The sequence below is a fragment of the Protopterus annectens genome, chromosome 5.part0 (assembly GCF_019279795.1).
Source record: "Protopterus annectens isolate FY-2018-M chromosome 5.part0, PAN1.0, whole genome shotgun sequence".
NCBI lineage: Eukaryota > Metazoa > Chordata > Ceratodontiformes > Protopteridae > Protopterus > Protopterus annectens.
This window is the reverse complement of record NC_056735.1, coordinates 736410215-736435590: the sequence shown is the minus strand read 5'-3', so window position 1 is coordinate 736435590 and position 25376 is coordinate 736410215. Positions and strand designations below refer to the sequence as shown.

At 42.5% G+C, this 25376-nt stretch overlaps 1 protein-coding gene across 2 annotated transcripts in view; it reads right to left on the bottom strand.

Moving 5' to 3' along the window:
- Window positions 1-25376, bottom strand: part of DYNC2H1 (dynein cytoplasmic 2 heavy chain 1) — a 6555988-nt gene that overhangs the window by 1657384 nt on the left and 4873228 nt on the right. For both annotated transcript variants that reach the window (XM_044072582.1, XM_044072581.1), the window contains one exon: window positions 22699-22833. In XM_044072582.1, coding sequence (XP_043928517.1) covers window positions 22699-22833 — 135 coding nt within the window. The remainder of the gene's footprint in view (window positions 1-22698; window positions 22834-25376) is intronic.

The following is a 25376-nucleotide window of genomic DNA, read 5'->3' as shown; positions in this document are numbered from 1 at the left end:
CACTGCAGTCTGCTCAATGAAAATCTAAAAATCTCCTCAGTTCATTACTTATCCTATTCTGATAGATGCAAAACTCAAAATGTATTTACTCTCCATTAGCGGCTTACAAGAAAAGCTCTAAGTGAATATAACATTTTTAGGGGTGAATTGCTATAACTTGTATATAATACCAATCTCTCTGTTAACATGAGAAGACACCAATATGATAATATCAATTTTAATACTTTTTATTGTAAACAAAATTATGCTGGAACTACATAATTCAAACAATTCCTAGAATCTGGAATCATATACCAAATGATATTAGGTTGTAACCTAATAATGACTGTATTAAAACCAAATCTGATCAGTAGATTGGAGATAATGTCTTTACAATTGATTCTAACAAGTCAGTGTTCTTTACGACCTAAGGGACCAGACACTGAAATAAATATACAAGAACCTATAGGTGTTAGAATACACATGGGACAGATGAAGAAATGATATCAGAGGAGAAGCCAAAGTACCTGCAATTACAGAGATGTCAATGAAAACAGATTATGGGGGTTTGGACACGTGCAGGAAAGCAGAAGACAATCTGGTGAAGAAGATTTGGGTTGAGATAGGAAAAGGCAAGAGGAAATGAATGCATTCAACCAAGATATGGATAGTTTGCATGAAAGTCCTGTGACAGGTATTACAACTGAAGAAGGTAGGACAAAATCTAGAAAGATGGTGACAGTTGATTTGGCACCCTGACTCCATGTAGAATATCAGAAAATGAGGGGTTGATTATGACAGGTTCACAGGAAGTTACTAGGCTATTGGCCCTATGGCTTTATAAGCCCAGCCATGTTATACCCTTGTTCCCTTATTGAACAGGTTGTATGGTCTATATTTGCAGCGCGAGTCTATGATCAGCACTAACTGTCCTTATCCAAGAGGGACACAGGTGACACCCCCAGGGTAAATTTACAGTCTACCATCCAGTTGCCTAAGTTATGTTTAAATAGGGTCACTGAGGAGCTCTGTTTTACATGAACTGGGAGTTTGTTCCAGAGGAGTGGAAATCTCTGTGAGACATATCTGTCTCTCCAGCATGTCATGTTAATGTCATAGGCTAGGTTAAGATCCCTAGAGTGAGTGAATCTTGTCCCATTTGACTTGTGGATGTGCAGCATTTCCATTAGGGCAGAGTCTGAGACTGCTCTGTAGGCCAGGCACAAGTCACCCCTCAGCAGCATATTAGATAGAGACTACAGTGACAGGGCCTTCAGTCTGCCCATGTAGGTCATGTGTTGAAGGCCCTAGAAGTAAATGAAGGATAGTACATCTAGTCTGCTGAGTAGAGAGACACACACCAAGCTAACTGCAGTGAGAACAGAACCCTTGCCTAAGTACACAGACTATGGAAGACAGTACTCTTTGAATTGCCACAGCACAAACGATGATATAGAGGGAGCTAGGGCCCAAGAACTCACTGGGGTTATACATGCAGTGAGATGCCTTTTAGAGTTACCTTCCAACCTTTTGATCAAGTGATGGCCTGAAAAAAAAAAGGGCAAGCAAAAAAAAAATGGTATTTTTTTCCAAGGGTCTGATAAAACAGCAGTTCAAAATAAAAAGCTTATGAAGATACATACGTCACATCTGGGAACAGTACCTGTGCCTCCATATCTCTCCCCCAAAGATAATCTTCTGTCTATCTCACTGGTGTTGGAGTACGACGAAAACCCAAAATGCTACAGTCATACATTTCATGTGGCTACTGTTAAACATGCACCACAGCATGCCTCTTCAACCCTACTGCAAAAGACAGTAATCTTCTGTGAACCACTGTAATGTCAGACTGGGACAAAGTTTAAAGACAAGCAGGACACAGTAACATAGTTCAAGTTATTGCTATCAGATGTATATAACAAACTGCTTCCTTACCACTACCCCAAACAATAACCACTAGCACATAGGTGTCTGAAATTTGATTGTTTAGAAAGTGAAAATAATAACAATCACACAAATGCATTCTGACTTGCTGTTTCTACACAGTACACTGCCCTGTGAAAAGCTACAGTGACTTCCTGTGTCCACCTTTAGCAGTGGGTACAGGGTTAAAAATTAATGAACACACTCAGGGGTGTAAGCCAGGCTTTTTCAAATTGTACTATAAGGTCCTGCACTGTTATCCCATTTTGTTTCATTGTTGGCCCACCCCACACAGTCAGAGCCCAAATTAACTGAAATGAAGATCTCATGTATATCCACTGCCTTCCCTTTTTTGCTCGAATACTGGGATCCCCACACCAACCAGATTTTTTTCTCACTTACATTTCAGCTGTTTCTTGGATCATTCCTATGTACCCTTACTGGGAAAAGGTGCAATAATACAAGTGTAAAGAAAATAATAAAATTAGGCTAGGGGTCTTAGGACCCCTACCCTTGCCCCCCAAAGTCATAGTGTTCTAGATGCTCTGAGATAGAATTTAGAGCTTTCCTCCCACCCTTTTGATGAACTGATGACCTGAGCAAAACTCACAACTAAGAAAAAAATGCATTCTTACTTTTTTATTTCAAGGAAGAAATAAGTTGTGCTCAAGGATTAATGTTCACAGATGACAAAATAGTGGTCTCAACAGAAAAGACAAATGTGTGTGAGGATGCGCAGATTATAGCTAGGAATACTACCTGCCTCTCTACCCTCAAAAAATATTACCTTCTCTGCTCTACTCCGGTGTTAAAGTCAAGGAGCAAATGGCCAAAAGCATATATTTGAAGTTGCTGCAATCATACATCTACACAGCATACTTCAGCATCTCTACTCCCAAAAGACAGCCACCATCTGTATACCCCTCTGATATCAGACTGCAATGAAAGTGAAAAAAAAAACAGAACAGAGTAATATATTTTAACTTTTTGCTGTCAGGCATATATACATAGAATGCCTCTTTAACCCTACACCCAAATGATAGCCATCTGTATGCATATCAGATGGCTGTGAAGAAAGTGAAAAAAAATATGTAATATTGTCTAACTTGCTCCTAAGATGGTTCACTGCATCCAGACAACCTACAATGACCATCTGTGCACATCTATAAAGTCTAATTGTGAGTAAAACTAAAGAAATAATGTCCACACTGACCCCAGACTCATCAAAAAAGTAAAGTTGTGTAAAATCTTACCATAACAGTAGATGTCCTTTCCTTCACTGTTATAGTATCCCTACCATATGGGATTCCCTGAAGTGGGTAGCCCGATGTTGGCCAGTATACCAAAGCCTACTGTTACTTTAAGATACACTGAATGTCACACACATGCTCCTTGCATAACATAGGGTATAAAGGTGATGTCCAGACATACCATCCTGAGAACTTATTGCCTCAGGAGGAACACAGGTCTAAGGAAACCCAGGAGGTAACCAGTACATCCAGGAAGGAAAAGGACTACGGAGAAGGAAGGATGGAGTGAATACTGCAACAGTGAAGGAAAGAACATCTACTGTTATGGTTAAGATTTTACATAACTGTGTTACGTCCTTCCTTTCACTGTTGCAGTATGAGACAGTGTCAAAGCTCAAAAAGAAACTTGGGAGGAGGAAGCAGCAGTACAGCCTTCTAAGAAGCCATGAAGAATGGTCCTAGCAAAACCAGCTCTAGCTCCGGGGATACTATTCAATTTGGTAAAAGTATGCAAAAAAGTCCAGGTAGCTACTTCAAGAATAGAATTCATATCCAAGTCTTTGAAAAAAGCACCAGAAGAAGCCACAGCTCTGGGAGAATGAGCCATAACAGAAGGAAGGTTCTTATCATGAAAAGTATAACAAAAAGAAATAGCCTTTAAATCCAAGAAGAAATAGTTTGCTTGGATACAGCTAATCCTAAGGACCTAGGATGAAAAGAAACAAACAAAACTGATCAGATTTTCTAATAGCCTTGGTCTTATCCGAATACATCCCAAGTATGCAGCACCCTCTCACTGGCAGATTGCAGACAGGGGAAAAAAGTAGGCAAATGACTGATTAATTGACAACTCATTAACCACTTTAGGCATAAAAGAAGGATTAGTATGTAAGGACACCCAGTCCTTATGAAATATCAAAAAAGAAGGACAAGCCATAAGGGCTTGAAGCTTAGACACCCACCTGGCAGAAGTATAAGTTGACAAAAAAAACTGTCTTTCAAGAACAATGTTGCAAGGAAGCTAAAAGAGCAGGCTCAAAGGGAGCCTGCGTCAACTTCTCCAATACAAAATTAAGATCCCAGGGAGGAGGAACAGGCTTCCTTGGAGGTCTAATGTGAAGAATGCCTTTAAGGAATTGTTAAGCCTCAAATCTAGAAGCTAAAGGAGAAGATAAAAGCAGACAAGCAGACATAGCTGATAGGTGGGCCTTAATAGAATAGGCCAAGCCAGCATTGAGCAACTTACACAAATAAGGGAGAACCAAAGGAACATATACAGTAAGTGGGTCGAGGTTACAAGAAAGATACCAAATAGAAAACCTCTTCCATTTGTATAAGTAGGATTTCCTAGTAGGTTTCCTGGTCTCCTGCAGGACCTTCAGCACATCCTCAGATAAAAAGGTGTCTATGTGGAATCAGAATCTTATCACCCGCAATGTCAGCAGAAGAGTGGACAGGTGGGGATGGATGACAAATTCCCTGTCTTGTGTGAGTAGATCCACCCTGTGTGAGGTAACTTGTGATGACTGCACTTGGCTAAATGCAGAAGAAGAGCGAACCAGTGCTGTCGTGGCCAAAAGGAGTCACTAGCAAGATTTTGGAAAAATCCTGTTGAATTTTGAACAGGACTTTTGGAATGAGAGGGAGGGGAGGAAATGCACAAAAAAAATCCCCCTCCAATAAAAAGAGAGGACATCCACCTTCCACACCAGAAGACATACAACTCTGACACAAAATAACAGAAGTTGCCTGTTCAGAGAGGAGGCAAACAGATCTACTTGGAGAGTACCCCACTGGTGGACAATGTCCAGAAACAGGTCTACTTCAGAAGACTGAAAAACCAAAAGACTGAATCCCAAAAGACTGAAAACTCAAAATACTGAATGATGGAATTTGCTCCTTCTCCACAGTTGTGTGATCTTGGAGTTGGTACATATAGTTAGCGGGGGGGGGGGCACAGCCTCCCACATGAGGAGTGGAGGGGGGCTTGCCCCCTGCATTAAAAATGTGTTCGATATTTTGAATTTTCAATCTTTTGGTTTGTCAGTCTTCTGAAGTAGACCCCCAGAAACACATCCCTGTGAAGCATCCATTCGTGGGACAGAGTTAAGGACCAATGTTTTGACCTGAAGGGATGTAAATTGCCTGAAGAGTCACTTGATATTTGGCAGCAACATCCCCTACCAGGAGTGCCAACCAACAAAGAAAGATCTTGTTCCTGCCTGTTTGCTTATATACCACATCATAGTAGTATGGTCTACAAATACCCTGAGAGGCCCAAAAAAGAAAAAAATGGTGAAAAGCCTGAAGAGCCAACATAAGAGCTCTCATCTCTTTGACACTGATGTGCTCCTTCTGCTGAAGGGGCGACCACACCCCCTGTACCTTTAGGGAGCCAACAGCTGCTCCCCACCCCACGTCTGAAGCATCTGTGAACAATTCCCGAGAGGGAAGAGGGGGATGAAAACAGAGCCCTGGATATAGAGACAAAGAATAGTTGTGTAAAATCTTACCATAACCATCAACGTCCTTCTCTTCCTTGTTGCAGTATTCATAACCTTTGGGATTCCCCGCCTAAGTGGGCTGAACGTCCAGCTAGTACACAAAAGACTTTTGCTACTTGCATGGTACATGCTGCACATAGCAAGGCAGAAAATGCAGGCCATAAAGGTGATGTCAGCATGTACCATTCCTCAGAAATGAATGCTTCAGTCAGAACACCAGTCCTGAGGGACGGGGAGTGGGATAGAATACATCAACATGGAAAAGAATGACATCTATGGTTATGGTAAGATTTTACACAACTATTCTATGTCCTTCTGTTCCTATGTTGCATTATTCATAACCTTTGGGAGAGTACCAAAGCTCACAGAAAGGAAAGGGAGGATGGAGTAGATGAGGTTTCAATGAACCCATGCTAGATTTCCCTAGCAAATCCTGCTCTGGACCTAGAGACAGTGTCCAGTTTGTAATGCTTGGTGAAGGTATGTACAAAAGACCATGTGGCCACTTCCAAAACAGATACAGTGTTCAGACCTTTGAAAAAAGCCCCTGAAAAGGCTACTGCTCTAGTGCAGTGAGCCTTCACAGAGGTAGAGTGTGTCTTCCCAAGGGAGACATAAATGCATGAAATTGCCTTAGAAATTCAAGTAGAAATATTTTGTTTAGAGACAGGTTTTCTCAGCACCCTGGGATGTAAGGAAACAAACTGCTCAGATTTCCTAATAACAAGAAGTTATGTACTCACCATAACGTTTGATGTATGTAGTCCATCTCGCCTCACATTCTTACCCATGGGTTCGGAGCCGAATATTGGCTCCGACTCGGCCAAACGTTTCTAGTTCGAAGTCTTCTATTGGCTGGGCTAAGCAGGTATCCCATGGTGCACTGCTCCATATCCCAAGATCTAGTTTGCTGCAATACTCATTCGTACCCCATGCATACACAACATCCAGATAAAAGAATAAGCTAAAGTAAGGGGAAGTCTGTAGATAGAAACCTAACCTCCAGATCCTCCAGGAAGGGGGGAAGGTGGGAGGGTAAGTAAGAATGTGAGGCGAGATGGACTACATACATCGAACGTTATGGTGAGTACATAACTTCTTGATGTTATGTAGTCCTATCTCGCCTACATTCTTACCCGTGGGACAGCGTCCCTAGCACCTACATCCTGGGTGGCTCATAGGAAGATACTCCTGAGAACTGTGGAGCCAAAGGATGACCTGCCCCTAGAAACCATGTCCAATTTGTAATGAGAAACAAATGTGTGAGGAGAAGCCCAAGTAGCTGCAGCACATATATCATCCATTGACAATCTGGCTTGATAGGCTGTAGATGTAGAAACAGCCCGAGTAGAGTGAGCCTTGACCGGAAATGGCAGATCTTTTCCTCCTGCATGGTAGGTGAAAGAGATGCAACTAGATATCCATCTGGATAGAGTGATCTTGGAGACCGGGGACCCCATTTTGTTTTCCGAAAAGGAGACAAATAGTTGATCAGACTTCCGGATATCTTTTGTTCGGTGCAGATAGAAACTTAATTGTCTGTGTACATCCAACTGATGAAATTTAAATTCTGCCTTGTTTGAAAAATGAGGAAAGAACACAGGCAACTCAATGGATTGATTAAGATTAGACACGGAAGCCACTTTAGGAAGGAACAAAGGGTTTTGTCTAAGAGAAACCCTGTCCTTATGGAAGACTAAGTATGGAGGTTTGATGGAGAGGGTTTGAATTTCTGAAACTCGCCTTGCTGAAGTGATTGCTGTTAAGAAGGCTGTTTTCCAGGTCAAGAATTTCAATTCACAGGTAGCTGCAGGCTCGAAAGGTGGTGAAGTAAGGGCTTGTAGAAAAAAATTGAGATCCCAGGGCATGATCGGTTCGGAGACCAGGGGACGAAGTAACAGAGTACCCTTCAGGAAAGTCCTGCAGAGTCTATGAGCATGAGACAAGGCTCATTAGCAACATGAAAATCAGACATCACTGCCAAATGAACTTTGATGGTAGCTAATGCGGAACCCTGATGGAAAAGCATAGATAAAAACTCAAGACTGAAGCAATTGGAGCTGTGTAAGGATCAATTCCTTGGGTATGCGCACAAATAGAAAACCTCTTCCATTTGCTAGAATAAATCTTCCTAGTACATGGCTTATGAGAGGAAGATAATATGTGAACCACTTCCGGTGAGAATTTATGAAGCCTAACTAACGATGGAAGTGGAGTAGCCAGGCTGTCAATCGGAGGGTCATCAGGGAGGGGTGGAACTGTCCCGACATGTGCGTAAGTAAATCTGGTTGAGGGTCCAGAATCCAAGGAGTATCCACAATGTATGGTTGAAGAAAGGGGAACCAGACTTGACGAGGCCAGTGTGGAGCAATCAGAATCATTCTGCTTCCCAAGGATTGCGCTTTCTGAATCAGCTTTGACAGCAAGGGAAACGGAGGGAAAGCATAAAGCAGACCAGAGGGCCAATCGTGAACCAGAGCGTCCCTGGGTGACTCCCCCTGTGGGGGGATCAGCGTGAAGTAGCTGCTGCATTTTGCATTGAGGGGGCTGGCAAAAAGGTTGCAGCAAGGCTGACCCCATCTGCTGAAGAGTTGCTCTGCAACTAGGCGATTCAGGGACCACTCGTAAGGCATCAGAATAGCTCTGCTTAGCCTGTCCGCAATCACGTTGGACTTCCCCGGAATGTGCGTTGCCACCAGAAACCGTTGGGAAGTTACTGCCCACTGCCACACTCGCATGGCCTCTCTGCACAGGGGGTAAGACCTGGTTCCCCCCTGCTTGTTTAGATACCACACTACTGAAATGTTGTCTGAGTGTATTGCAATCATCCCTAGAGGAAGAACGCTCTGAAGTGCCTGCAACACAAGTAGCACTGCTCTCATCTCTAGGACGTTGATATGCAGATGTATCTCGTGCTCTTGCCACGTGCCGTGGACTGTCCTGCCAAGATAATGCCCCCCCCACCCCATCTGGGAGGCATTCGTGGTCACTGTGGCAACCGGGATGGGTGGAACGAAGGGCCTTCCCCTATCCAAATTGTTGGTGCAAAGCCACCAACTGAGGTCCTGTTTACATCTGTCTGTGAGCAAAATGGGGTGAGAAAGTGGAAATTTTTGGAGAGACCACTGAACAAAGAGGAGCCATTGGAGAAGTCTCATGTGCAATCTCGCTAGAGGGAACAACGTAATTGTTGCTGCCATGTTCCCCAGGAGTTGGAGAACCCATCTTGCCTTCACTTTCCTCAGGGGCATCAAGATGTGTATCTGTTGTTGTAAGACTCTGATCCTCTCCTGTGGTAAAAATGCTCGCATTCAAATGGTGTCTAATTCTGCGCCTATAAAGGTGACATGCTGTCAGGGCAACAAAGCAGATTTTTCTCAATTTAGTGTTATACCCAACTGTTGACATAGAGTGATGGTAGCGTCCCTGGTTTATACTAGTTGATACCTGGTGGGGGCGGTAAGGAGCCAGTTGTCCAGATATGGAAACACTTGGAATCCCTGACGTCTCACGTGAGCAGTCACCACTGCCATACACTTGGTGAACACCCTGGAGGCTGTGGTGAGACCAAAGGGCAGGGCTCAAAACTGGAAATGACTGGCTCCCAGCCGGAAGCGTAGGTGACTCCTGGATGCCCTGTCCATTTTCACATGGTAGTAATCATCCTTGAGGTCGATGGAGCACATCCATACCTCCTCTCCCAACAATGGGAGAATCGATTGTAGTGTGACCATATGGAACTTGGACTTCTGTACATAGTTGTTCAGTTGGCTGAGATCTAATATGGGTCTCAGGTCCCCTGCTCTTTTCAGCACCAAAAAGAATCTTGAGTAAGACTCTAATCCGATTTGGTCTGAGGGGACATGCTGGATGGCTCCTTTTCCTAGCAGCTTTGAAACCTCTGAGGCTGCTTGATCCCTTTGACTGGGTGGAACGTCTAGGATTTTTTCTGATTGAAGGGGGGGTCTGATGTAAACGGAATGAGATAACCTCCGGAAATTATCCGTAATACCCATCGGTCCTGGGTGATACTTTTCCAGGCTTCCGGATATAACCAAATTAGACCCCTGACTGGCTCTGGATAAGCACAGCCAGGAACTCCCTCAGGAACGACAGTAGGGAGCGCTTCGAAAGGAATTGCGGTCTCCCGAATTGCGGGGGCCCCCTCTGCCTCTAAGGCGGCGTCTCCCTGAATAACCTCCCCCTCCTCTGCCTCTGGAGGGGGACTCACCTTGTGCAGCACGAAAAAAACCTCTGTGATTTCTTGAACCACATCCCCTCCCCCCCCGCTGGGCCTTGGGGTAAGGCCTAGAAGGAAGGGAAAAACTGACCCCTACGGCAGACAGGGTCTTTCCCTCTTGCTCGCACCTGGTGAGGGTGTCTTTCACTTTGGTTCCGAACAAAGAAGAACCATCAAAGGGGGCGTCAGTGAAGGAAGACTTGAAGGCCTCCATGAAGTGACACAGGCGCAGCCAGGCTTGCCTTCTAAGGGTGACTCCTGAGCTTGCTGCCCTACTCGCTCCCTCGGCTCCATACGAAATGAGCCGCATGCAGGAGTTGACAATGGAATTGAGGGTAGACACCTGGGCGTTAACAGTCTGGGCCACCACCTCAGGGACATTACCCACAAGAGTATCTCCTAACTCCTTGAGGAGATCTCTCTGCAGCCGAGTGAAATGAGACAGATAGTTCAGCGACCGTAAGGTAAAGGTTGCTGATGAGAGGGTACACTTCTATAGCTTTTTGTTTATGAACAAAATTTTTTCTCAAGACAAGAAAAAGGTACTTGGCCACAGCCAAGAGCGAGACCACGTCCAAGCTACACGAGTGGCAAACGAGATCTGGGGATATGGAGCAGTGCACCATGGGATACCTGCTTAGCCCAGCCAATAGAAGACTTAGAGCTAGAAAAGTTTGGCCGAGTCGGAGCTGATATTCGGCTCCGAACCCACGGATAAGAATGTAGGTGAGACAGGACTACATAACATCCTTGGTTTTCTACAGATGAAATCTGAGTTGACTGTGCACATCCAAACATTGAAGGACCCTTTCACTAGGGTTTTTAGGGTTAGGACAAAAGGTGGGAAGATGAATGGATTGGTTTAGGGACAAGTCATTAACCACCTTGGGCAAGAAGGAAGAGTTAGTATGAAGAAATACCCTGTCCTTTTGGAAAATGATAAAAGCATGGCAAGTCATAAGGGCTTGGACTTCAGAAACTCTTCTGGCAGAAGTGATGGCTACTAACAGGACTGTTTTCCATGTACAAAATTTAAAGAAAGCTGATGCTGCAGGCTCAAAAGGAGCCTGAGTGAGCTTTTTCAGGACAAAATGTAGATATCAGGGAGGAGAGACAGGTTTCCTGGAAGGTCTAACGTGAAGGATGCCTCTGAGGAAGAGCTTAACTTCTAACTTAGAAACTAGGGGAGGAGATAAAGGCAGACATGTTGAAATGGCTGATAGATGGGGTTTAACAGAAGAGTAGGCGAACCCAGTCTTAAGTAGCTCGCACAAATAGGAAAAAAACAATTGAAAATGGATCTAGGTGTTTTTTTAGAAACCAGATGGAGAACCTCCTCCATTTGGATAAATAGGGTTGCCTAGTGTTGGGCTTCCTGGCCTCCTGCAGGACTAGCAGCATGTCCTCAGAAAAAAATGTGTCAGAAAGGGATCAAAAGCCTATCACCCATAAAGTTAGATTCAAGGAGGTGAAATGTGGATGGGTAAGCAATTTCTTGTCTTGATGATTGCCACTGGCTAAATGCAGAAGAAGAAGAAGAAGAAGAAGAAGGAGGAACCAGTGCTGTCTTGGCCAAAAGGGAGTCACCAGCAAGATTTTTGTCTTCTCCTGCAATACTTTCAGTAGCACCTTCTGAATGAGTGGGAAGGGGGGAATGCATTAAGAAACATCCCCTTCCATGCGAAGGATAGGACATCCACCTTCCATACCAGAGGGTCTGGAGCTCCTCTGGCACAAAACTTTGGAAGATGTCTGTTCATGAGGGAGGCAAATAGGTCTATTTGAGGAGTACCCCACTAGTGGAAACTGTTCAGAAACACATCCCTATGAAGCATCCATTCATCGGCTTGTGTCATGCACCTGCTGACATTGTCTGGCAGCACATTTTGAGCCAAAGGAATATAAACTGCTTGCAATGAAACCTTCACTTAACAGGCAATCTCTCGGGCTTGAAGGGCTAACCTGCAAAGCAAATATGATTTGGTGACCCCTGTTTGTTCATAGAACTGTAGTAATGTCAGTGAGGAAGCAACAGAAAGTCATAAAAACTTCCTGTATTGTGGATGAATGGGGACATGCAGGTATGCATCCTTGATGTCCAGTGTGACTTGAAAGGCCTGGCAGAGCAGGAGAGGCAAAAAGTTTGCAGAGTGAGCATATGAAAGGTTAGCACTTTGAGGAAAAGGTTGAGATGTGACAGGTCTAGAATTGGTCTCCAGGGACCACCTTTTCTGGGGACTAGGAACATTCTTGAATAAAACCCTGTTCATTTTTGTAGTGGTGGAACTTCTTGAATAGTTCCTTGATTTAGCAAGTCCTCTAGGATTTGAGGGAACAGATTAATCTGATCCTGAGGGGGATGTGGAATTCCCATGAAGGGAGAGACACATTTCCATAACATGTAGCTGCCTTTCTGGATAATGGAAAGGATCCACTTGTTGGAGATACTCGTCCAAGAGGAAAGAGAAGAAGATAGGCACTGGGAAAAGGGGTATGTTTGAGATATTTGTTAGGTAGGCCTATCCTGAAAGGTGGGTTTTTGAGCAGGGGTTTGCTGGGGTCTGGCAGATCCCTGTCTATGAGCCCCATTCTTACGGAAGGAGGGGAACTGCGTCATTTCCTTCTGACAAACTGTGTCTTGGAAGGGTCATTTCTGTGGTATTTAGGAACAGGAGACACAAAGAGGACTTGAAAAGGGCTACAGCATCAGCACCAAAGAGCACATCACTGTCTAGAGGTACATCCATAATTTTAGCCTTGATATCAGGCAAAGGCTAGAGTTTCAATCATGAGTACCTCCTACGGGTAGAATTTGAAACTGCTGACCTTGCAGAAACCTCAGCTGCATCATAACTGCATTTAATTGAATGTCTAAGCACCTGGGCTGAGGTAAACAGTAGAGTGTCAAGCTGCACCTTGGCTGGAGCATAATGGGTGTCTAATACCAGCTGAGAAGCTTGGGAAAGCAATGCCAAACCATATTTTGACATGTGGGTCTGGTAGTTAATGGGTCTGAAAGCCAGGGTATAGAAGGTATACACATTTTTCCCCCTAACCTTTCAATCATTTTGCTATCCTTGTCAGAAGGGAGTGCATTAGTATAGGAAAGAAGTCTAAAAAGTTTGTCTTCAAAAAGAGAAATAAAAACTCTCTGTCCTATGGGACCTTATAGAATCTGTCAGGCCATTTTGGGGCTGGAGGCTGAGAATCTGGACTCTTTGACAGTGACAGAAAGGCACCCAGAAATGCAGGGAGAAAAGGATGGGTGAGGGAGATGGAGAGTCCATCTGCAACAGGTCATAATACCTCTTTTTAACTTCTGATACTTGACTACTTTCCCATTTGAAGAAATCTCTCATCCTAGAAATAGTTTCTCAAAAGGACAAATCTTCCTCAGGAGAATCCCAACTGTTAGAATCTAATTCAGGGGAAGCATAACCTAGGGGAGACTCTATCTGAGATGTGTAGATCAAGGATTCATCAGATGAAGAAGTTTTTTTTTTTCTTCTTCTCCAGAGGTCTGCTGTTCCTCTACTGATCTCCTGGGAGAGTGGGAAGGAACAGACATAGTAGGTAGAGCGGAGGCTGGATTTAAAGCCAGGAAGGCATTCAGGATTCCCTGTGAGAAGGTCTGCTAATCAGGAGAAGGATTCTGGGAAGAGGAAACATATTTCTGTTTAAATTTCATCTTAACAGGAAGACCTCCCCTAGGTTGTGAAGAAATAGCCGACGTATGGCTAGGCACTGGGTCGGGAGTAGGGATAGCTAGAGATGGAGCAGCAGGAAGGGCACTGCTTTTGACATCCATTCAGGGCAGCCATTCCCCCTTATCACCCTGAACAGACATTTGCGATGCCTCTGAGGACGTGCTAGTGGCACCCTCCCTAATAGCTTCCGAAACTGTACCCACTGCAGGTTGGGAACCAAAGATCGAACGGGCCTCTGGGTATATACTGGCCTTGAGAGGAACATCCGAATCCAGAGGTGCAGTAGAAGATTCTGGCCTGACCATTTTGGCCTTCCTCTTTGGTGGCTCACTGGACAGACCTGCAGTGCCCTCCATACAAAAAAAAATAACCTTTTCAGACATTGATTCTCGAAGTAAATGTTTAGAGCCAACAAACGACAACAAAGAGTCTTGAGGACAAATGTCTGGCAAATCGCGCAAGACTTGTAATCATGCTTGGAGCCTATGGAAAACAAAGACTGATCGTGGCTGTCTTTGTGTGGAATGTGACGTCCACAATGCCACCTGCCTTTCCTAGATGACAATAACCTCAAAAGCATGCAGCAGCAAAAAAGAACAAAGAATTTTTACCAATGGGGCACTTATCTGAAAACAGCTAACAGTCAATGATCAGACTAACGGTAGAAGCTGGTGTTTGGACTGGCAGCAGAGAAGTTCTGAGGAATGGTACGTGCCGACATTACCTTTATGGCCTGCATTACCAGCCTTGCTATATGCAACATCGCACGTACCTTAAAGTAGAAAAATTCTAGAGTGGAATCCCAAAGGTTATGAGTACTGAAACACAGGAATAGAAGGACATCTGCTGGACCCACCAGTAAAGTTCCTTCTTGAGACAAGGAAGGAGAGGAACTACAAAGTCTAGCGGACGTGCATTTTGAAGTCAAACTGATTTCAGAAACCACTGAAACTTTCTCATGTGGAGTTTAGACAGAGGGAGTATAGGAATGGTGGATTGCATGAAACCCAGAGTTCTCAGAAACTCCCTAACTATAATGGAGTCCAGAGGAAGAAGGGTCTGAAAGAAGGAGATGAAAGTTAAGGCCTTTGGAGGAGGTAGTGATGCCAGCATAGGCACCATCTGAATCCTGCAACCCAGAAAGAGATGATCCTCAGAAGGAGTCAAGAAGACTTTTTGAAATTTACTTTGAACCCCTGACTCTGAAGAAGTGAGATGGCAAAATGAAGGTTTTGCAAAATAATTTCTGGAGGACATGCCTGAGCCAACAGGCTGTCCAGATAAGGAAATATTTGAATCCCTTGAAGCCTGCAAAAAGCAATCAGAAGAGCAAAGCATTTGGTGAATACCCCTGGGACAGTGGAAAGGCAAAAGGGGAAAGCAGAGAACTGAAAATGCCAGAGAGCAACAGAGAAATGCAAAAACTTCCTGAAAAGAGGATGGATCGGAATATGCAGATAAGCATCCTTGAGATCCAGAGACACCATATAGGCTTGAGAGAGTAAAAGAGGAAACACAGTCTGAAGAGACAACATCCAAAAGGTGGGTACATTCAGAAAAGTGCACGGGTGAGTTAAGTCTAGAATTGGTCTCCAAGTACTCTCTTTTCTGGGCACTAGAAACATTCTTGAGTATAACCCCCTCCCCTTTGGGAGACAGGTACCTCCTGAATAGTACCCTGAGTCAACAGGTCTTACAGAACCTCAGGGAAAACAGGAAGTTGTTCCCAAGGAGGATGAGGAATGCACATAAAAGGGGGACGGGATTTCCACACCATGAAATGCCACTGACAAATGATGGACAGAACCAAGAATCCTGAGTAATCTGAAGCCAAACAGGAAGAGAAAGAGGAATGCGGCCGGGAAGAGCTGGACAGTCATACAGCACCTGGTTTATCAGGAAAGGAAGACTTCTGAGTTTCTGAAGTCTGAGTAGCCTTAGCAAAAGGAATCCGCTCGCCACTCTTTTTGCCCTTAGTAGGAGGATGAGATCGCCTGCGAGCAAAGACTGGCTTACTGGGGTAATTTCTGAAAATTAGGCATAGTAGAGACAAATACGTTTGAGTTCCTGTAAGGCCTTCCCTTTATCCTGAAAAGACTTAACCAAACCAGCAGCTGCTTCCCCAAACAAAAGTTATTATCAAGAGGAGCATCCATCAACTTAGCCTTGATACCATCAGGTAAAGGTTGAAGCCTAAGCCAAGAGTATCTCATCAATGAATTAAAAGACTCAGCCCTAGAACGCGCATCTGCTGCATCATAACTACAATTGATAGAATGACAAACACTTGCAAGGAAGTCCCTAATAAGGAAAGAGAAGTTTTATCTTCAGAGTCTGGGAGATCAGAAACAAACCGGCAAGCCTGAGAAAGAAGTGCTAACACATACCTGGACATATGTGTCTGATAATAAACAGCCCTAAAAGCCAGAGAAGCTGAGTTGTAAACCTTCTTACCTAGCTTTCATAATGGAGACAACACACACCGCAAGTTGGTTACAGTGAGATTTGAACCCATACCTCTGTAGGTTTACAGACTAAAGAACACAGCAGCACAGCACTTAGCCTTTCCATGGTTCTGCTGTCTTCATCAGAAGGCAGTAACTTGGGTAAAGGAAGCAACTGAGAAGGCTTGTCAGAAGGTATAGACACCACTGAAGAGTCAGCAGCAGAACATTTATACAAAAAATTACAGCCCTCAGCCACCCTAGAAAAACCCATCAGGCTTCTTGGGAGCAGGGGGCAAACAATCAGGAGCTTTAGAGGCATTGGAAAAAGCAGCCAAAACAAGAGAATAACAGAAGGTATCGTAGAGTCCATCTGCAACAACTCATAGTACCGCTTATGGATGTCAAAGACCTAAGCACAATACTATTTAAAAAATTCCATCATCGTGGTGATTGTGTCCCCAAATGAAATTTCTTCAAAGGGAGTATTCATAGGTTGGTACTAGGCTATCAGCCCTAGGGCCTATACAAGCTTAGCCATAACAATTCCCTGGTTATTTCTTCCCACACTATTTACTTCACTGGACCCGTGTCTAGCAGGGTGACTGACGTGATCCCTGAGGTGAATTTCCCTTCTCCCGTCCAATCATCAAGGTTCCTTTTGAAGAGGGCCAAAGAGGTGCTCTGGAGTCTCTGGGTCAGGAACCTATCCCTCCAGCATGTTTTGTTTATTGTGATGACAAGGTTTAGATCCCTGGAGTGTGTGGCTCTGAGGGATTGGGATTTCTTTAAGTGTAGCATGTCCAACAGCTCTGGGTTTGACATGGCTTTGTATGTTAAGCAGAGATTGCCTCGGAGTAAACGATATGCAACAGAGTATAGCTGGAGTTTTTTAAGGCGGTCAGCATAGGGCATCTGCTTTAGGCATGTGATTTTTTTAGTGAGGTATTTCTGCGGCCTTTCCAGTTGTTGCAGATGTTTTGAGAGATACATACCAAATGGGGCATTGTATTCTATAATGGGTCTAATGAGGGATGAGTACAGTGGGACAATGACCTCCTTTTTTCTGGATGAAAAGCCCTTAGTGATGAGGTGTGCCACATAGAAGAATTTTCTGACTGTTGTGGTGATGTGGTCACTGAAGGCAAGGCCACTTGTCCACCTGTGTCCCTAAGTCTCTTATCACACTTTCGGTGTTTAGTGTACTGCCACCTATGTGGTAATTCATGGGTACATGTTTTTTCCCATAGGGGATAACTATACATTTCTTGACATTGAGCTTGAGCCCATGGCTCTGGCAGCAAGCATCTGTTTCTGTAAAGCCCTTTTGTAGAGTATCAACACCATTTGGGGATTCAATAATAGCTCCCAGTTTGCAGTCATCCGCAAACTTTGTTAGCCAGAGTCCCTTAGTGTTGGCCTGTACTTCAAAGAAGTAGATGCCAAACAAGAGAGGTCCTAGGATTGAACACTGAGGTACTCCACTTGTCACTTTTCTGGAGCTGGATTTGGAGTCAGCTACTTTTACAGTGTGTGTTCTGTCAGTAAGCCAGTTGGCAACCCATCGAGTGATGTAGGGATTAATGCCCAGCTTAGTACGTTTATCTATGATTCCAGAGTGGGGGATGGTGTCAAAGGCCTTGGCGAGGTCCAGATAGGCTGTGTGGACTGCCTTACCCTCGTCCACAGCTCTGGAGAGTGATTTGAAGAAGTCAATCAGGTTCAGGAGACAAGATCGGTCCTTCATGAACCCAAACTGGGTGGGGTCCAGTGGGTTGCCAATGTCTTTGTTTATAAGTTCCATGATAATACGTTCCATGGCCTTGCAGATCAGGCTCGTCAGACTGATGGGGCGGTAGTTCCCAGGATCCAAGGTGGACTATTAGACTCCTCTTCCTCTGACCCATAGTCTAAAGGAGAAGGAATTTGTGAAGAGTAAGCAAGGGGGTCCTCGTCAGAATCCGACTCCTCCTCAGAGGAATTCTGTTCCCTAGGCCTTTTAAAGGGAGTAGAGGACCAAGGGGGTACTGGAAGAGAACCCCACTGAAGTGGTTTTAATGCCATATAGGCATTAAACAAACCCTGAGTAAAGGCCTGACACTCACTCTGTGGACCCCTAGCAGCAGGAGAAATGCATTTAGTTTTTTGTTTCTTCTTTAAAGGAACATCCGCCCTATAAAATTTAGAAGGCTCTGATCCAGGATCGCATTCAATAACTTTAGTAGGAACTTCTTCCCTAACTAAATCTATGGAGCACCCCTAGGCCCCTTAGAAATAACGAGCTGAAGGTCCCCCTGAATGGCTGGAATGGACCTCTGCAAAGCCTCATCAGACATGCTTCAAAGTTGTATCCTCACCGGCCTCCAACCCAGTTGTGGTACAAAAATCCAACAACAAAGCCAGGGAAGCCTCCAGGTTCTCTCCAACCTAAGGAGAAATGCCTGGTGGAGACTGAACAACAGAAGATTCCGGTCTAAACTTTTTACCCTTCTTCTTCCCTAATGGCTTACCCTCAGGGCAAGAAGTTCTCGGCATTGCATCTTTAGTGAGAAGCTTAAGGCACTGGTTCTCATGATACAAAGAAAGGGTAGACAGCCTGCAACTAAGGGCTTTCAGTTGGAAAGCCTGACAAATTGAACAGGCTATATGGTCATGAGAAGCTCCTAGGCAAAAAAAGACACTTATTGTGGTGGTCTTTATGGGGAATCTGTCTCCTACACTGGCATTTACCCTTCCTGGATGACATTAACCCCTCACAGCAACAAAAAAGCTAAGAAAAAACAAAACACCAATGGGGTACTTATCTGCAATGGCTCAGTTCCAGTAAGAAGATGGAGGTGTTGAAATTGGAGAAAGAAAGATGTGTTCAAACTGGCGGAAATGACACAGGCATTCAGAATGATGATCTGGAGATGCATTCGGACTGGTGCAAAGAAGTTCTCAGGATGGTACGTCCAGATGTCACCTTTATGCCCTATGCTATACAATGAGCATACATGTGACATTCGGCATACCTTAAAGCAACAGCAGGCTTTGATATACTGGCCGACAACGTGCTACCCACGGCAGGGAATCCCATATGTCAGGAATACTGCAACAGTGAATGGAAGGACACCTACAGTGACCTTCTGTGCAGACCAGTGAGTAGTGGCAATTTTATACTTTGTGGGGTCCAGGGCAAGGGCCTCTACTAAGCCGTTGAGAAAAACATAATTATACAGCATTGGGTGTGGTGATTATCTTTTCAGAAGAAAGCATTAATATATCCAAATGAACTATGTTGCTGCTGTTCACTTCATTTGAATTTCACTCTGCACAAAAAGAATGGGATAGCTAAGATCACTCTTACTGGGTTCTGGCTTCAACTGCTGGAAGACTGAAACAGGATTTACAAGATGCACAGACAGAACAATAATTAGTAGCAAGCAGCAACCAAACCCAAGCTGAGTCCAAGAGAAGACCAAAACTGAGAGTGAAAGGAACAAGCAGATTACAAACTACCTGGGTGAAGGGGGCAGCTGCCTTGGGTTCAAGGTGTTCGGCATAGCTCTCAGTCTCTTACCTCCAGAATTCGGGAAAAATCCAGAAACAATTGGGGGCACATTTCAAAATAATAGTACTACTGAGAAGTTTGCAGAATAAGAAAATGTGAACAAAAATGCATTTTCTTAAGTCTATAATTCCAATTATTTGCATTATTTAGTAAGGGAAATCTACCACCACTGATGCCCAAATTCACATTTTTAGAATGAATTAGGAGGGACAAGGCAAAATTTTGAGCCAAAACTGGGGACATTTGAGAGGTATGCTGTCATCTTCCTCCAGAGAAAAATGAGTTGCTTTTGATATACATCACATTCCTATTAACTTGGTCCAAGTTGTTCTAGACACATGTAACACTTTAATGTGGCAAAGAACTTTCCCACAGGCATACATACACTTGTAATGCTCTGTGATGATTGGAGAGATACACAGTTTAAAAGTGTGCTAAAACATCTGTAGTTAGCATACCTGGCTGTAACACTAAACCCTTAAAAAAATCTTATGTCTGTGTAAACATTGTTCTGGAAGAAAAAAGAATAATATCTGCATTTCACAATACTGCTGTGGTAATGTTATTGCCATTTAGTACTTAAACAGCAGCACGCCGCTTATTACATTTGTAGCAAGCAGTTTGCCACAACTTTAGAGCAGACGATTTTTTTACTTTTGGTCCACAACTCTGAACTTGAGTTTTTTTTTTTTTCTTCTTCTCAACTTAGAATTGAGAGGAACACCAGTTCAGGAAATTGCACAGATAACCTAGTTACAGTTCAGAGTAACAGGTGACAGATGCACCTGTATTTAAGCTCCTGGTCTACAGCAACCTGGAGAATAACTGCAAAAATAAACAAACAAATAAAACATAATACAATATTGTTCTGTCATATGAAATTCTCCAGCATACCTACAATAACTTTAGCATTCTTTTTGCCTACCCTTTCACACATTACTCACAAAGATATTAGGTTACAGTGAGAGACAGGAAGTTACTCATTACCCATTCCCAATTTGTGAATAGTTACAGAAAATAATGAGTTGTGGGAGAGACTTAATTCTGGTTGCAGCAGCAACTTGGAAACAACATAATAAGCTTTCAATTGTGGGTCTGACTTTGTAAAATGTGACAGTTACATTGTGTCCCTTGATGGCTCCTATTCAAAGTCCTAAACGTTTGGCTCCTATTCAAAGTCCTAAACGTTTCAGCACTTATTCTAACAGTTGATAGCTGATACAACATTCCTTTCAGGAGGAGGAGGAGATGAATGCTTTTTAAAAAGATGGAAATTAAGCATAAAAAATAAAAATTAATAGTGTTTTGCTACCCGCTTACTAATGCTATGTACACTATAGCGTACATAATGTACGCTTGCCAATTTCATTGAATACATTATCCGCAGCCACTACACAAGCTATAGCAACACCTGGTACATACCACTGGATGTTGACTGTGAGAAAAAGTTAAAGTAGTTATGACCAACCATCCCATACCTCCACACAAGCTACAGCAATCTTCTGTACACATCTTTAAGCAGGGAAGGTTTTAAATTAAATGAGGTTGCAGAATTCAATGCGTGTCCAAAGATAAACGTTAGTGATGATTTTTTTTTTTAAACACAAGCAAATTGACACTACTCTTAACAAGTCAGGTCTATCACACGAAGAACAAGTGTGCATGGGACTACATACATACACACAGAGCATGCTTACCTACAGGCAAATTGGAGGAATGCCAATTCAATTACACCAGGAGTTCAGGGTATTAGAGGAAACTACAGCACAAGGATAACCCAATAAAAACACACAGAGGACATGCAGATTCTGCAAAGAGGCAGCAGCAGACAAGAATTCAACCAAAGTTATGCACTGTGAGATGGTAATGCTACTCACGGTGTCACTGTACTAATGATCATTTACTTTTACACACTTCCTGTTACAGACAGATTAAAGACAGACATTTTTCATTTTCAGTGCTGACAACTACGATGGAAAGTGAAGGAAGTGACTAACCTGTTACACCAGATTAGTTACTACTGATTAACAGTGATCAAACAAAGACAGGGCTAGGTCATTTGCATCCACAGATGGCCTCCAATTTACTGCGTACACTTCAGACATCAGAATGTGGATAAAAAATAAATAAATGCATGCCACAATAACAAATAATTCACTTTTATGTCACACAAATGTATATTACTCTTGTAAAGCCAAATTAGTGACTGCTTAACTTGAACAAACAAGAGGGTCCATTACTTTGATCCACAGACAGCTCCCATCAATACCACCCATCAATCAGTTACAGCCACTACTGTGTGAACTTCAGATGTCTGACAGTGATGAAATGGTGTCCATGTAATAATGTTCATCTTTGTTCCATGTATTAAAGTATTCGAAGTTGCTTCATACAAATCACAGTACTCCTGCAAAGTCAGAATAATGAGCAAACAGGAGATGATATTTTTTTCCACAGACAGCTCAAGCAATTATTAATTTGTCTGATGTCCTATACTTACTTAAACAAATGCTCCTTCAACTCTAGTGAAAGAATCGTGTACAAAGCCAAAAAATGTGGATACAAAAGGCTCAAAATCAGGGAGAGAGTTTAAATATTGCTCTTACACACCTGGGAAACTGAATGAATTATTAGGTTTGCATACCATTCATAGAAACTCAAATGTCATTCTTTGGTAACTGCAATCCACTATGACTGATCAGAAAAAAAAACAATCTTATGATGAAAAAAATATGACACAAAGTCAGGGGCATCACAGCTGTCAAATTAATAATAGTGGGAGGAGAAATACCCAAAAATCTGTGAAACCTTTTGAATATTATTCTAATTTACTTAGAATGATAATAAAACAAGAACCTTTGCATTAACATAAATTTAAAGAACAATCAGTAGCACAAAACTCTTTATGTCTAAAAGTATTGACTGACTGTAATCCTTAGTGATTTTCCAAAACAGACTCACTGATTTGCAGGATTCTGCAACATCATTTTAAATATTAAAATTGTTTTAAGTTTATGCAGTGCTGTTGCAGTTACCATCATTAGTTAATATAAATGCAATAAAGCATAATAACTAAATGATGTAAGAAAAGAAATCACCTGGTCAAGAAAACTCTGCAATCTATGGGACTCAGCAAGTGAGTCCTGAATAAGTGCACTGCTTGCTTTGGTTTGGTTGAGAGATTCAATTAGCTCTTTATTTTCGAGAATGTTGCCTTGAGAAGTTGCAAGTGCCTACACAAAAAAAAAAAAAAAAAAAAGGAAAATCAGGTCACTTTACCTAAATACAAACCAAAGATTATGTGCATCTGAACACAAAGCCAAGGGGAAAAACATCAATACTGGTGGTAAATGTAAACAAAAGCAGTAATATTTCTTCTAGTCACAATTATGCACCAACAGCACAAAATAAGATAACGTTCAGTTAAAACATTACAGATCAATAAAGCTTTTCATTCCATAATTAACACAATGATATAAACTTTAGCAGAAAGCAAAAGAAAACTGGTTTAAGCTTTGCAAATAACTTTTAATTAATACCACAAAACTGTGCAGTATTTGTCTTCATGCAAACCTTTTTATGTTCTGAGGTTGTGACAATGGATATACCTGATAATATGGATGGCATAATACTACAAATACTGATGATGCTGGACTTCCCTCTTCTCTAACTTCATTCCAAAATTATGAAATACACTACCTACTCATATAACATCCCATTCTTCTTTAGCATAGTTTTAAAAAAAATACTAAAAACACTTAACAAATACTTGGCTCTGTTACTGTACTAGTGCTAGACAGTCTTACCGTCTATTCTGTAACCTCTCCTTCCTATTCTCAACTGCACTGCTGCAATCTTATTATTACCTATTTTCTACTTGTTTTTGTTGTTGTTGTTTGTCTTTTGGCTTTTCCCAGTTTGTTAGGGGTCACCACAGCAGAACTCTGGTCCGCTAATGATTGGCAATAGATTTTCACGAACGCCAAGGTGCCAGCTCGATGTTCAACCTTCAAGGAAGGCGCACCCATTTACGAATTTCTTTCGAACGCCCACCCAACCACGGGGAGGACATGCAGACTCCACACAGAAGGCACTCCCAGCACTCCAGCCGAGAATCAAACGGGAGAACCTCTTGCTGTGAGGCGACAACGCTACACCACCGCGGATTTTACCTATTTTCTACTACACTTCTGCAATTCTACTATCACCTCTACAAGAACTCAAGATTCTTTCCTCCTTGCTCATTTTCAGCACAGCTAAAATATTACCTACTTTTACTTGAATGAACTCAATTAATATGAGGTATATATTTATTTCCCCAACAATGGTTATATAGTTTCTCTTTAAACTCTTGTTATATGTACTCCCTAGCGTACACTTTCTGTTATTCAGCTTAACCTACCCTCCAATATTTTAATTATTCTGTATATAATGCTGTTTAAACTTTTTTTTTTAATTTCTCCAAGTCTTTTGCATTTCTAATACCATGACGGGAATAGACCCCATTCCCAAGTCAAAATACAATTAAAATTCATGAGATTAGTATTGTTTCAGTCTTTGATGTCAGCCAGATGTGCTCTTCGGAGCACCCGCAATGTGCCCAGTAATGACTCTAGCAATTCGTATAGAGCTACATGTATTAGTAACATAACTAAATATGACTGTAGATTCTTTTTTATAAGACCTGTGGCTCCTACTACTATTGGAACTGTCTGGGTATCTTTCTTCCACATTCCTCTCATTTCTGCCTGCAGATCCTGACATTTTCTGACTTTGTCTCTCTTTATGCAATGTAGTCCCCGAGCGTGGTGATTTCAATCTTCAATGCTACTTTTGTCTTCTTTTTGTGGACCACAATATCTGTTTTTCTAGCATCTATATTTTTAACTGTTGGTAACGGGTGATCCTATCTGATGTAGACCATCATTTTCTATGATGCTTTGTGGCTCATGCTTCCAGTGTTTCTCAGTTTGCACAATCCCCAGTGCAACAGTCTTGCCACATTATTATTCCTTTCAGTAGTCTTCTGCCATTAGTATGTCACAACCAGCAATGAGGTGTGCAAATGTTTCCAATTCTGTTTTGCAAAACGTACATTTGTCTGTTTCTCCCACATGTTCAATGGACTTTGTAAACCAACGTGTACGTAGCCCACTATCTTGGGCTGCCAATATTAACCTTTCATCTCTTGGTTTAAATTCACCTCTCATTAAACATTCCTGCATTCGTTCCTTATCAACATTAGGTTCTAGCAGAAGTTTTCCATACTTGCAACTACATTTATGCATTTTCCACATTTCTTGCCTTCTCATCTGGACTTCACCTTATATTCTTTCTTTTAGTTTTTGGCACATTCAGTTGCTACCTGATTGTCAGCTACTTCTGGTTTGATTTCCATTCCTGCTGGACATCGATATGCTTCTGCTACACTAAGCATTGAAGTCATTTTAGATTTATTTTCCTCGTGTTTCAAAACGTTTACTATGTTTGGGTCTTGTGAGGTCAGCAGATATGTGTGCAGTCCCAGGATTGCAGATCTATACATAAAATCCAATTTCAAGGAGGCCCATCCGTCCTTCAGAATGGGGAATATATAATCTTGGTATGCACTGATTTTTTATATATCATTTGGTGAGCATGTCTAATCTAGCCAACACTTTTTTGGGGCCAGTCAATGACTCCAAAACTGTAAGTTAGGACAAGAACAGCAAATTGGTTTATAGCTTGAATTTTGTTCCTAGATATCAACAATGTTTTCAGGATTAATTTAAGTCTT